Raw genomic sequence first — 13328 nt, 5'->3', positions numbered from 1 at the left:
GGGAGGGGCTTGAATGAGCAGTTCAGGAACATTGTGGCCTAGGGTTCAGCCACATCCTTTTGTGGTAATGAACTACAACAAAATGTACTTTAAATATATTTTTATAATCAGTTGGCTTTTAAATTACAGCCATGCTGAATAAGAGCAGAGAAAACATATGATTAGTAATTTCCTTATGCAGAAAGTGGAACACTTTCTGGCTAAGGCCAGGGCTTTTTAAAAAATGTGCTTTTAGTTAAAAAAGAAAATAGAAAACTGTCTTAATTCCAAAGCCAAAGCAATGGTTCATGGCCTCCTTCTGGGCAGGAACATTCCAGCTCCATGAGGAAGTGCAAATGGAAAAGATTAGCTTGGGAAAATATTCTGAGAGCTGTCTGCATCTAGCCACTGTCACCTGTGTACTGAGCCACTTCTCTGGTCCTTATAAGCACAGAAAAATGGATCTGTGGCAGCCGTGGTTCCTAGCCTTCTAGAAATGACTCTTCCAGGAGACACAAATGCTGCTGCACATGGGTGCACAGCACAGAAAGCCTGTGTAGATCCAGATCACCAGCGAAAGTCTGGCTCCTTCTAGAGCTAAGGTAATGCTAGTGTTTGCTTTGAGGTAGCTCCCCCACCCTGCCTAACATGTTTGGGGAAGAATAGTAGATGTATCATGTCTCATACTTTGGCAGTAACAGTTTCTTAGTGTGGATCAAAGGCTATATTCAGAAACGCCTGGGATGCTTGTTAAAGAAGGGGATTCTCAGACTCAGAGACACAGGATCCTCAGAGCAGACTGGAAATTTGCTTTTTTTTTTTTTTTTTTTTTTTTTTTGAGATAGAGTCTCATTCTGTCGCCCAGGCTGGCGTGCAGTGGCGTGATCTTGGTTCACTGCAACCTCTGCCTCCCAGGTTAGCAATTCTCATGCTTCAGCCTCCAAAGTAGCTGAGGTTACAGGCATGCACCACTAGGCTTAATTTTTTGTAGTTTTAATAGACATGAGGTTTTGCCACCTTGCCCAGGCTGGTCTCAAATTCTTGAGCTCGGGTGATTTGCCCACCTTTGTCTTCCAAAGTGCCCGGATTACAGGTGTGAGCCACCACGTCCGGCTGCAATTTGCATTTTCTTAAATTCTTAAAGATGCTCTGAAGGGAAGGCTTATACAAAAGCACCATAAAAATGAAAGTAATTCTACTTGCAGCAAGCTCCCCCCAAAAAAAATCTAGCAGGATTTGAAGAAAGGTTACATTTGGTCATTATTTCTTTTGAAGGAAAAATAGTTTTGTGATTCCATTTGCAAAGATTGTCAGATATTGGCAGTATTTCAGTACTACCAAAATCAGGGATAAAATTGTTCTGCCAAGTATTGACAGCTTACAAGGAAAAGGTTCTGTGCTTCATTTATTTTAGAGACCAGTGCTAGATAGTGTTCCTAGGAAGTTTCTCCAGAAGCACCCTTCCTCCCCCTTAGTGAGACATTTAGTTGACAGTTTAGTTGTAATAGTGTCAGGACAAGTTGTCAGTTTTTCCTTTTTCCTTTGCTTTTTAAAAGAGTTGGGGGTCTTACTACATTGCCCAGGCTGGTCTCAAATTCCTGGACTAGAGCAATCCTCCTGCCTCAGCCTCTGTCCCAGTAGCTGGGATTACAGGTGTGAGCTACCACACCTGGCTTAGTTTTCTTTCCTAACGTTAAACTCTCAAAAGTCCCACCTTTCCATTTCTGTTGTCTTGGGGTAGATCCCAGCCATCAGTGGCTCAACTTCCAAGCCAAGGTTTCTGGGAAATTGGCTCTTCATCACTTAAAGGTTTAAGCTTTTTTTTTTTTTTTTTTTTTTAATTCAAATGAGACAGGGTCTCACTATCATCCAGGCTGGAGTGCAGTGGTGCAATCATGGCTTATTGGAGCCTTGACTTCCTGGGGGCAAGGTGATTCTCCTGTCTCAGCCCCTCAAGTTGCTGGCACTACAGTGCATGCACACTGGCTAATTTTTGTATTTTTTGTAGAGATGGGGTCTTGCTATATTGCCCAGGCTTGTCTCAAACTCCTGGTCTCGAGTCATCTGCCTGCCTCAGCCTCCCAAAGTGCTAAGAGTACAGGTGTGAGCCACCTCACCTGCCCTAGACTTCTCTTAAGCCTGAAAATAAGATCAGGAGTTGCCAACCCCATGCTGACCTTACTTGGGGACTTTGCCCGAGCTTTCTGTCACAAGTCCCTTTATGAACTTTGTGCCTCAATAAACTGCAGTTGTACCGATGGGATAAATCAGGCAGTGTACCAGGATCCCAAGATAAAAGGCATTCTAAGTGCCTACTGTGATTAGAGCAAACGAGGTACCAGCTGGCATTCATTACCTAGAGGTTAGATACGTATCATGTGAGACCTCACTCAACAATACCTCACTCAACAATAAAACAAGCACTCATTCTCTTTTTCAAAATCCAACATGAGAAATCAGAAGGGCAGCATGCAAACACAGGGGTTCATTTGCATTCATGACTTTCCTTTGTTAGATGGAATAAAGAAAATTCCCAGGCCCACAAACTACCAGAGATACCACCTTATTTGCTCAAAAGGCAGGTCCTGTCCATAGAGGAATACCATGCACAGCTCTACCTCTCTACACACACTCACACTCTTCTGCTTTAATTTATTATGCCATTTTGGATCTGTAGGAACTTGGGCTTGAACAGCAGCATGATCCGAAATTCAGCATGAATCTCAGAGCTAGCAGGTATGTCCTGGGAGGTGAGGCCCTCTGGGTGGCTGTGACCTCACTTTGAGTTTGTGCAGGGGAAGCGCCTCCTTGTGGTCCTGGGAGAGCTGGTCTGTTGCTGGCCAGGTTTGCCAGCACGGCTCTCACAGCCCCCGAAGTCTTCCTCCAAAAGGTTCAGATCTTCACTCTGAAATACTTCATAATGAAATACCTATGGGAAAAGGCTCTTCTCTGGCCTCTTTCCTGAGCTCAATAATGTTTAATTTTTAAAAGGGGGAAGGGAGGGAAAGAAAAGTCTTTGTGATATTTCTCCAGTGCACTTGGCTCTCACAGAAGGCCTTGGTCAGAATTCACCAGCAAATGTGCCAAAACACCTCGTTTGATTTCTGGCTGTTGGGCTGCTGTTTTTAATGAGATGGTCCCATTTTCCTTGGCTGCTTAAAAAGAATTTGAGGCCAGGTGCAGTGGCTCATGCCTGTAATCCTAGCACTTTGGGATGCTGAGGTGGGAGGATCAGCTGAGGTCGGGAGTTCGAGGCCAGCCTGGTGAAACCCCATCTCTACTAAAGATACAACAATTAGCTGGGCGTGGTGGTGCACACCTATATTCCCAGCTACTTGGGAGGCAGGAGAATTGCTTGAACCCAGGAGGCGGAGGTTGCAGTGAGCCAAGATCGCACCACTGCACTCCAGCCTGGGCAAAAAAGCAAAACTGTCTCAAAGGAAAAAAATAAACAGGTGCTGCTGTGTGGCCAACAGTACCATGAAATAAAAAGTCTGCCCGAGTTCATCTCCCCATTCTTGTCACTACAAGTTTCACCCAGTCACCCAGCAGTTGTCCTCAGTCAAGAACGCTTTTGCACCTAAGAACCAACTTTTGGAGAGTACCTGTCGCAAGAGCAAGAGTGCTTTGCCTAAGGAGGTCTCAAATTTCAGCTTCCCGATTTGCAATCCAAGTCAGGGGCCGAGCTGTGAAGTCGACAAGAGCCATCGGAAGATGCTGTCTCCCTGTCGGAGCCTGTGACCAGCGAACTAGTGCACTCGCCCTCCCTGCTCAATCCATCAGCATGTGCTGCCACTGCTGTAAGTCAATGGGCTCGAGCGGACAGCTGCCAGAGATCAATCAGGGACACAGAACAGAGCTTAATGAAATTTTATTTTGAAAAGATGGCAAGAGTCTAAGGCACTTCAAACATTTAAATACATATAGGACCAAAGTAAATGTGACACGGTATAAAGGAATCCATAAATACAAGAGAACTACACTGTTTCTCTAGAGGCAAATACAGAGCCAATTCCTCTAACACAATCCGACCTTTATAGTTAGAGTTGTACAATTATTAATACAATATGATAATGTTACATGTAGTTCTTCATGTCTTTAGTATGGAATATAAAAGTTGAAAATACTGTGTCAATTTCATATAGATATCCTTTTTTTTAATAGAAAGTCATATATTACATCTACCTAGATAAAACCAAATGAAAATACTGTGTTTTGTAAGTTTTATACTTTTTGAGAGTTTTATCTAGCCCAGGCCCAAGTTATAGATGATCAGAGTCATCTCAACTTCCTTATTTTAAAATAATAAAGGACAAAAGAAAAAACTATGCTGGAATGAGATTTTGGAAGAGCTTTCTAACGGTTCCACATTTAGTAAATATAAATATTAGTGGAAAAATTTTATAGCAATGAGAACCTGACACTTCTTTGTGGGAGTGGCGAGAACAGAAGGGGTTCCTGCTGATCAGGTCAGAATTTCCTATGACTGTACATAACGGAGCAGATACTCAACAGCAACAGAGACTGGGTTAAAGTGTGCCCTACACAGAGAGAAGATGGCCAGAAAGGTGGCGTGTGTGCCCAGGCCAGCAGTCTCTGCACTGTGAAAGCTTCAGCCTTTAGCCCTGGGCTTTATGCTTCTGTTTGCTGGTGAGCTCAGGCACAGTACACATACATTCAGTATCTGTCACCCCAACAGGAACAGTTAGCAGCTTAATGGTGGCATGTAAATGAAGGGCTATTTGCATACAATCAGTCAAATGAACCTCGGTGGGTGGGGCCAGGAGACGTCTTCCTTCCAAGTCTAGGGGTGCCCTAGAGACCAGGAAAGGAAAAAAACTGGGGGTTAATAAGTGACCTCAGGCAGATGTGTGCCCTGTGATATTGGATCTTGGCCCCCCACAGCCAACAACCAGCTGTGAGCCAGAGCAGCTCTGGCTGAGAACAGGGGACAGGTGTCCACAGCAACAGGCACAGCTCCAAGGCCAGCTGGGCTCAGCAGTGCTGTATCCAGCTGTCCTGGGCCTTCCCACTCAGTGAACTGTGGACTACAGGCTGCCTGCCATCTGCTTTAGGAACGATGCCAGAACCATGGTGAAATATCCCCATGGGCTCAGGGGGTGCATCTGGATAATTCTGTACAGAAGTAAAACCTCTATGGGCAGCTGTGAGAACATCTGTCTTGCAAGGACAAGCAGGGTCCAGCCTCTACTTAAACATTAGTTCTCCTGCCTTGGGTGGTGGGGCAGAAACAAAGGGTGAACTGTTAAGCTCCAGACTAAAACTTCCATTTTCTGAATCAACATAAAATCTGTCAATTCCTGGAGGACGGGGGTCCACCAGTCTGGTAGATTTCAGCCTGTTTACAAATGCCAAATGCACAACACTGACCGGAGACTGGGCTTTTGCAAAGTTGACATGGGCATACAGAAGAACTGCGATGTCCTTGTGTCCTGCTTCCAGGGCGATCGAGAGCGCAGTGCTGCCGTCCTTAAGATTAAGATGGAAAGAACAAGCCATGTTGGGTTTCTCAAGCCTCCGGACAGCCGGAGAAGGTAAGAGAACAAGACCACCTCAGTAATCGGTAAGGTTCACCAAATATCCCTACTCCTTTGGTCCTCCGGGGAACTTTTTCAGGACCTCTAAGTGTGAAGGCCTGAGGATGTGAAGATGAATGAGGCAAGCCTCCACCCACCAGAGGTCCCACTTAAGAGGATTATTTTATTCAACCATTCTGCTCACCAGGAGGGGGAAGCAGAAGATGAGGATAGAAAGTTTTTTTTTTTTTTCTCATAACTATGAATGACCAGGCAAGCACCAGTAGTGTGTCTGGAGACTCTGCAAGTTGCCAAAGATCTCTTAGCTTTCCTCCTAGAGAGAGCACTATTATCTTAAAGCCCTAACCACCTCCATTTAAGGCTACAATTAACATCTGTAATCATGCAGTGACTTGCATAGATGTATCTTATGGAAATAAGAGGGGAACCACTACCTCTGAGAAAAAAATGCTTCATTTAACTGCTTGAATTTCAGGGATTCAGATGGATATAAAGGAGTATCAAGGTAGACAACAGCATAATATGTTTTCTGTCTAGTCTTTTTTTTTTTTCTGACAGGGTCTCTGTCCCCTAGGCTGCAGTGTAGTAGCAGGATTAGAGATTACTGTAGCCTTGACCTCCAGGGCTCAAGTGGTCCTCCCACCTCAACCTCGAAGGTAGCTGGACTACAGGATTGCACCACCACACCTCGATAATTTTTTTTTTTTTTTTTTAAGATGGAATCTCACTATGTTGCCCAGGCTGCTCTCAAACGCCTGGGCTGGGATTACAGGAGTAAGCCACTGTACCCAGCCTATCTAGTCTTGAAATAAGGATTTCCCTCTGGTCAGCAACAGCAGGACCCACTTCTACTTTGGTTTAATCTTATGATCCTTCCCTCCCATGCTGTGAATTTTGAAAGAGAATAGAAGTAAAAGCAAACAAAACCCATTGCACAGTTAATATAAACTCTTCTGGAAGAAAGAAGGCAGAAGCTCTCCCTCCCACAGAGGTGAAGAAAGGAATCTGTTACAGCTGCAGCTCCCGTGTGCTCCTATGGAGGTGGCTGAGTGCGAAGCTAGTCAGTCCCTCATGCCAGTGAAAACCTCTGCTGGTTTGCTCTCCCTGCTGGCCTGGGCCTGCAGGGAGCTGACATACAAAGGATATTTTCCCTAGCTTTTTGGTGTTTTGAGCTGAAGGAAGCTCTGATCCAAATCTGTGATCCATAAACTTTCAAAAACAGAACCCAGGCCTTTAAACCAAATGACCAGTTCCCACACCATCCACCACTCCTCTGCTGTGGCCTGGAGACACCCAGAAGTACCCTCTTCACTGGTTTCCTGGAATGTGGACAGCCTGGGAACGGGGAGAAGAGAGCAGAGTGATGCTGATGGGACAGACTGAGCAGACACGGGAGAATGTGCTTAAAGAAGCCCAGATACTCTGCATGGCCCGGTTTAAGTGGTGTCACAAGCTACTCACTTTGATGAGCCAGAGTGGATCACCTGCCTTCACTTTGGGTGGGAAAGGCTGGCTGTATTAGGAACTGGTTTTAGTCACCTTGTAACCCCAGCCTCTAATGACTAATTCAGATTTCCAAGTGGACTGGGGCCCTGGCTCTTTCTTAGTAGACTGTCGGAAGTCACCTACGCTGAATTTGATTCTGCAGTGCAAATCCATTGCTTCCCCTTTAACAGAGTGGCTCTTGGACATGCCCATTAAATCACTTTGTCATTTTATGAATTTTGGGGTGGGGCCTATTTATTGTTCTGCTTTGGGCACTAGTTTGAGAGTTAGTTTGTACACAGTAAGTTTAGCCAAGCCTGGCTGTGAAGGGAGGGCACCTGGATGGTGACACAAATCCACGAGGAGAATAGGGGAGGATTTGCTCACCTGTGGCCAAACAGCACTCCCAGACCCCCCGCCCGGACTCCCCCAGACCCCTGGCTTGGAGGCCCAGTGGAGACAGCTTACATTGTCCTCCAGGTGACCGTTGCAGCCGGGCTGGGCCAGCAGCAGCTTGACAATCTCCACGTGCCCGTGCTCGCTGGCACACATGAGGGCCGTGGAGCCCTCGTCATCCTGGATGTTGACATCAGCCCCGCAGGCCAGGAGGCCTTTCACCATGTCTATCCGCCCGTGACTGACCGCCAGCATGAGGGCCGTCTGTCCCGCCTATGGGAAGAGATGACAGTGACTTCAGAAATACAAACTGAGTTGGCAGCGGTGGCCCCTCATGGAGCTGTGCTAGGGAAAGAACTAGCTTGGAACTTTTTGGGGTGGGTGGTGGTAAGCAGGGAGAAACCAGCTTCCCGTGAGCTAAGGAAGGGCATAAAGGAAGGAGCCAATTTCACTAGAGCATCGAGGATCTGTCTCAGTATAGCGAGGGGCTGGAAGTTCAGAGGTGTTTAAAAGTGAAGCTGTGAACACATCTGGATCTGGGACACTGCCTGCTATAAAGACACTGCAACATGGAGAAAGGAAGCAACAGTCACCAGGTATATGATGGGGATGCCCCATCGTTGATGTGTAGGGAGACTAACAGCATTTCCATGCAAATGAAGAAAAGAAAGGCAAAGGAGGGAAAAGTTTCCAGTGTGAAATTTAAGCCTATATTTCACTGGTGTGTTTGGTCAGCACGCAGTGCGTGAACTCAGGGCAGGCCTGCAAACAAATGCACCATGGCGGGAGCATGGCATCTATGCCTGCTCTGCCAGAGCGGCCACTGCAGTCCTGTCTGCTGCCTGTGGGTCAGGGGTGCCTTCCTGAGCACAGGAACCAAGCGTGCTAACCTGACTGGCTTTGGCATTCACATCCCCGCAGCCAAAGAGTTCCTCCACAACCCGCATGTCTTTTTCTGCTTCCACAGCGGCAAGGGCTGCTAGCATGATGGGGGTATAGCCTGCCTTGTTCTGGTGATCCACATTACACACATCTGCAAAAAAGAAAAAAAGTCTCTTAGGAAGCAGCCCCTTCTAACAGCAGCAGCTCACAGAGCCACTGAAGGGATGGTGCTTACAGGAGTGCAATGAAATGGCACCAGGTGGCTAGAGACCAAGAGTGACTTAGAAGGAAACGTGAGAGGTTTTCATACCAAACCAAAAACTTTATTTTTTCCTATTCAGGAGACTTGAAGCAATGGTAACCTATAGCGTGTTTTTTTTTTTTTTTTTCCCCCTCTTTGAGATAGAGTCTTGCTCTGTTGCTCTGGCTGGAGTGCAGTGGCACAATCGCAGCTCACTGCAACCTCCGCCTCCTGGTTTCAAGTGATTCTCCTGTCTCAGCCTCCTGAGCAGCTGGGACTACAGGCGCCCACCACTATGCCTGGCCTACAGCGTGTCTTGTTGGCAACTGGTGGCTGAAATGCAATGGCTGCTCTTGAGAATAAACAATCATGTGTGATCTAGGCATTCAGCTGTGTTTAGGAAACCACTCTGAAGTTAAAATGTTTAGAATGTTTTTATCATTAAGGAGAAGATAACGTACCATGAACATTTTCCTTCAGATCCCAAACAACTCCATACTAAGGACATAATGGTATTTTTAAAAGTGTGTGTTTTTACACAGAAAATAAAGGCCCTGTGGTGGAGAAGTGGATGAGTTCGTGTGTGCTTCGGAGCTCCTGAGCATATGGGACTTTGCTCTGCACAGATGTGGAAGCATCCTAGAACTACACCTATGGAACCAGAATCTCAGCCTAGAAGGGTGAGCAGTAAAAACTAATAAAAGTGATTAACCAGCTGGGTGCAGTGGCTCACGCCTATTATCACACCACTTTGGGAGACTGAGGTGGGCAGATCACCTGAGGTCAGGAGTTCGAAACCAGGCTGACCAACATGGAGAAACCTGTCTCTACTAAAAGAAAAATAAAATAAAATTAGCTGGGTGTGGTGGCACATGCCTGTAATCTCAGCTACTCAGGAGGCTGGGGCAGGAGAATTGCTTGAACCCGGAAGGCAGAGGTTGTGGTGAGCCGAGATTGAGCCATTACACTCCAGCCCGGGCAACAAGAGCGAAACTCGGTCTCAAAAAAAAAGAAAAGTGATTAACCAAAACCATCTAACAATGGAATTAAAATGATTTGTTCAAGATATTTTATCCGCTTCTAAGGGTATCCTAAGTTGTTCCTGTCAGGAGTGATACTGAAATCTTGGTTTGGCTTCCCTGGATATTATCCACTTCTGTTGAAACAATCGCTCTGGCTGACAGTATCACCAGCTCTGTTTATAGTCTGGAAGGCCTGAACGGGAGCAGCTTGAAATTCCTTCCTGTAAGATAGAAGCATTTATACCCTAACATGGCTCCAAAAATAGGGAACAAACTTAGAAAAGAAGGATAAATCTGCTTTGATTTTTTTCCTCTGCATCAATTCCAAGTTCCCAAAACAGAGCAGAAGAGATTGGATAGTGGATGAAGAGATGATTTTGGAAAATTGGACAGTTTTATTGCATATTCTTAGTCATATTCATAGTCAGGTGTTTCCATTGTATCCTCATTAATGAGACTGAGGTACTGTGAACTGTATCAGTCACACCCTAGAAATAAAAGTAAAAATATGTATTACAAAAACTGAAAGATTTGGGGACTATGTGTGGCACTGGGCTGCTCCATGCAAAGAAGAATTTGAAAGCTCACAATTTCTCGAGGGGATCATCTGTGTCTGTGTCACCCCCTCACTTCATATCTAAGATGTCCACTGGCTGTATTCTGGGATGGCAAGTTTTTACCCTCATTATTATGGTTGAGATATAAGAATCATAGGTCCTTTGCTCTATGCTGCTTCCCTAAAACAGTGTTGTTTTTTTTTTTTTTGGTGAGAATGGTGATCGTTTGACCATAATCTGTCAGGGTGGCTTTGCTTAGCCCCATCTTGAGTAACCACACACTTCTGCAAGGACAGCAGTCATGGAGTATGGACAAAGTGAGTAGGCCGCAAGCACCAAGGCTGTAAGCAGCACTCTGCCTCCTGAGCGCAAACCAGTCAAGCCTGTGTGAGTGAGCTCAGGAGGCAACGTGAGTCATGCTTCGTACCAGGGATACACCCCTCACTTGAATGCAGCAAGAATATCCTCAAAACCTCCTATCAAAACAGATGTGGAATCTGTTCACCCAGTTTTAAATTTCAAGCCTCTTATGAGTGACTCAAGAATATTCTTGCTATATCACGTGGAAAAGCAATAAAAAGGATTTTAGCATGGTCAGAGAAATCAGGAGTGGCTCAACCAGGTTCTCTGACATGAGTCATAACCCCAGTGCTGCTAGAGACGAGACGGGGTGGAGGGGCAGCCAACATACCGGCGTCCAACAGCAGCTTCACTATCTCAAAGTTGGAGTGGGATACGCTGTAATGGAGGGCTGTGTTGCCGTTGCCGTCTGCCAAGTTGATGACATAGCGGAGGACATCTGGGGAGATGGCCTCAAAAGCAGCGATGTAGTCCCCCACCATGGCTGGAATGGCCGACTTCTGACTGGACACGCGGAACCATTCATGCTGGAGGGTGTTCAGACAGAACCTCTGCCAAAACACCAAGTGGCCATTAGTTCTTCTATTTATAGACCATTCGAGACCTAGTTAAGAGTGCAAGTAATCTGTCCTTTTATAGTCAAAGTATATGCAGTTAGAATCTGCTCTCAAAAACAAGACCCACAGCCCTAAGAGAAGCTTTAAACACCAAACTGGGACATCCTTGATTTTAAACCATATGCAGATGCCAATATCTGTAAAGGAGGCCAGATAGCACCATGTAGGAGGAGAGGCTCTGGAGCCAGATCACCGAGGTTCAAAAGCAGGCTCTGCTACCTAAAAGCTTTATGATCCTAGGGAAGTTATTCTGCCTCAGTTTCCTCATCTGAAAAATGGGGATAATACGGTTCTTTCATAGTTTTTTGTGATGAGAATGAAACACTTAGGCTTGGCTCAATTTACTATCAAACTATTAGTATTATGAAATCATACTGGCGTTGCAAACAATTTTCATAAAAATCAGGAAGAAATTAACAGGCCTACACTGAATTATGCTGCTTGCTTCCTACCCAGACCAACCTCACCTCCTTCAACTCCTCAGCACAGCACTAGGTTGGGAGACGGTAAGTGTATCGCTAACCCAATTCCCACCTCAATCCCAAACTGTTCAACCATGGAAGGGAAAATAAAAGGAAATTAGTTCCGGACGGGCTTCCTTTTTCTCATCGGCTCTACTCTGACTTCCTGAGGCTGTGGACACATGAACATGGCACTTGCTTTGTGGATGATCAAGTCAAACCTGGATACGTGAGGCTCAGAGGAGGCTGAGCATAGTCAGTGCTGGTGATAAGGATGACTACAATGCCTTTTCAATGGGCCTTCTTTCCTCTGAGTTTAATATTCATTTCTGCTTTGCTTACTCTTTAACCATTTAAAACTAAAGAAATCCTATTTGACATGTTCAAAAGCACCAGAAGCCAGTAAGTCCTCTTTCTGTAGAAAAAGCAGAGCTGGGATTATAGACCTCCCATCTCTTTATCATCCTACTGTGGATTATTTAGTTTTAACCATTTCAATCACATTTTGGGACACTTGAAAAGGGTCCTTTTTTAATTTTATACATTCAGATTCCTCTTTCTTTGAAGTTGTCACACAGAGAGAAGGAAAAGTATGTCTTCTGGTTGTCCTAACTCTATTACTGCTAAGTAACTGGTACCGTGACATGATTATCTAGTCCTGGCACTGTGTTTACTCACTTGTCCACTACTTTAAATACTTTCATACAAAATAAACATTCAATTAACAAAAAAAAAATAGGGCCAGGTGTGGTGGCTCGTGCCTGTAATCCCAGTACTTTGGAAGGCCGAGGAGGGTGGATCAAGAGGTCAAAGAGTTCAAGACCTGCCTGACCAACACGGTGAAACCCCATCTCTACTAAAGATAAAAAAAAATTAGCTGGGTGTGGTGGTGCACGCCTGTAATCTCAGCTGCTTGGAAGGCTGAGACAGGAGAATCACTTGAACCCAGGAGACAGATTGCAGTGAGCCAAGATTGCACCACTACACTCCAGCCTGGGTGACAAAGCAAGATTGTCTCCAAACGGGGGAGGGGGGGGGAAGAGAACCAATCAGCGTGTGTGCATGACACCATGCTTGGCAATTTGGAGGATGCAGGAATACAAAATCCTTACCAAAGACCACATAACCTAGAATCTGGAGAATGGGGAAAGAAAGAGTGTGCTATGGCTATAAAATCTGGGGTTGTAAAGCACCAGTTTTAAGTTCAGGTTAAACCTGATGGGAAATATTGACACATTAGTGACATTTCATGGTTTTACCACTCGTGACCAAGATACAGCCTGGCATTTTTATGAATACAAATTCATGAGTTTCAACACGTAGTTCTATGTTTCCCCTTGACTAGGAATTTTTTGAGAGAGGGTATCACTCTCTCTCCCAGGCTGGAGTGCAGTGGCATGATCATGGCTCACTGCAGCCTCCCAAGTAGCTAGGACAACAGGTCCATGCCTGGCTAATTTATTTTCTGTAGAGACAGGATTTTGCTATGTTGCCCAGGCTGGTCTCAAACTGAACTCCTGGGCTTAAGTGATCCACCTGCCTTGGCTTCCCAAAGTGCTGGGATTACAGATTTGAGCCACTGTGCCTGGCCTTGACCAGGAATTTTATTTAGTACAGCTGGCCCTCTGTAGCCACAGGTTGCAGAGCTATAGATTCAACCACCCGCAGAGTGAAAATATTTGAAAAATGAAAAATATAAAAAATAACAGTATAACTTATTTATATAGCATTTACATTGTATTAGGTTTTTTTTTTTTTTTTTTTTTTTTT

The 13328-nt window shown here is 45.3% G+C and overlaps 1 protein-coding gene across 21 annotated transcripts in view; it reads right to left on the bottom strand.

Annotated features, from left to right (window-relative positions):
* Positions 1–3834: 3834 nt before the first annotated feature.
* KANK1 (KN motif and ankyrin repeat domains 1) overlaps positions 3835–13328 on the bottom strand; it is a 237654-nt gene continuing 228160 nt past the window's right edge. For 11 of the 21 annotated variants that reach the window (XM_032290985.1, XM_032290981.1, XM_032290982.1 and 8 more), the window contains 5 exons: positions 10812–11031; positions 8309–8451; positions 7491–7691; positions 5371–5469; positions 3835–4794 (listed from right to left, as the gene is read on the bottom strand). In XM_032290985.1, the coding sequence (XP_032146876.1) occupies positions 4732–4794; positions 5371–5469; positions 7491–7691; positions 8309–8451; positions 10812–11031 (726 nt within the window). In that variant the 3' untranslated portion in view covers positions 3835–4731. Of the gene's footprint in view, positions 4795–5370; positions 5470–7490; positions 7692–8308; positions 8452–9505; positions 9785–10811; positions 11032–13328 lie in introns of those variants that run through there. The other 10 variants (XM_032290984.1, XM_032290983.1, XM_032291002.1 and 7 more) reach the window with 2 other exon arrangements.

Source organism: Sapajus apella, unplaced genomic scaffold, assembly GCF_009761245.1.
Source record: "Sapajus apella isolate SASKATOON/1434 unplaced genomic scaffold, GSC_monkey_1.0 scaffold24, whole genome shotgun sequence".
Lineage (NCBI taxonomy): Eukaryota > Metazoa > Chordata > Mammalia > Primates > Cebidae > Sapajus > Sapajus apella.
The sequence above is the reverse complement of the archived record's forward strand: the minus strand, read 5'-3'. Positions and strand labels throughout refer to the sequence as shown.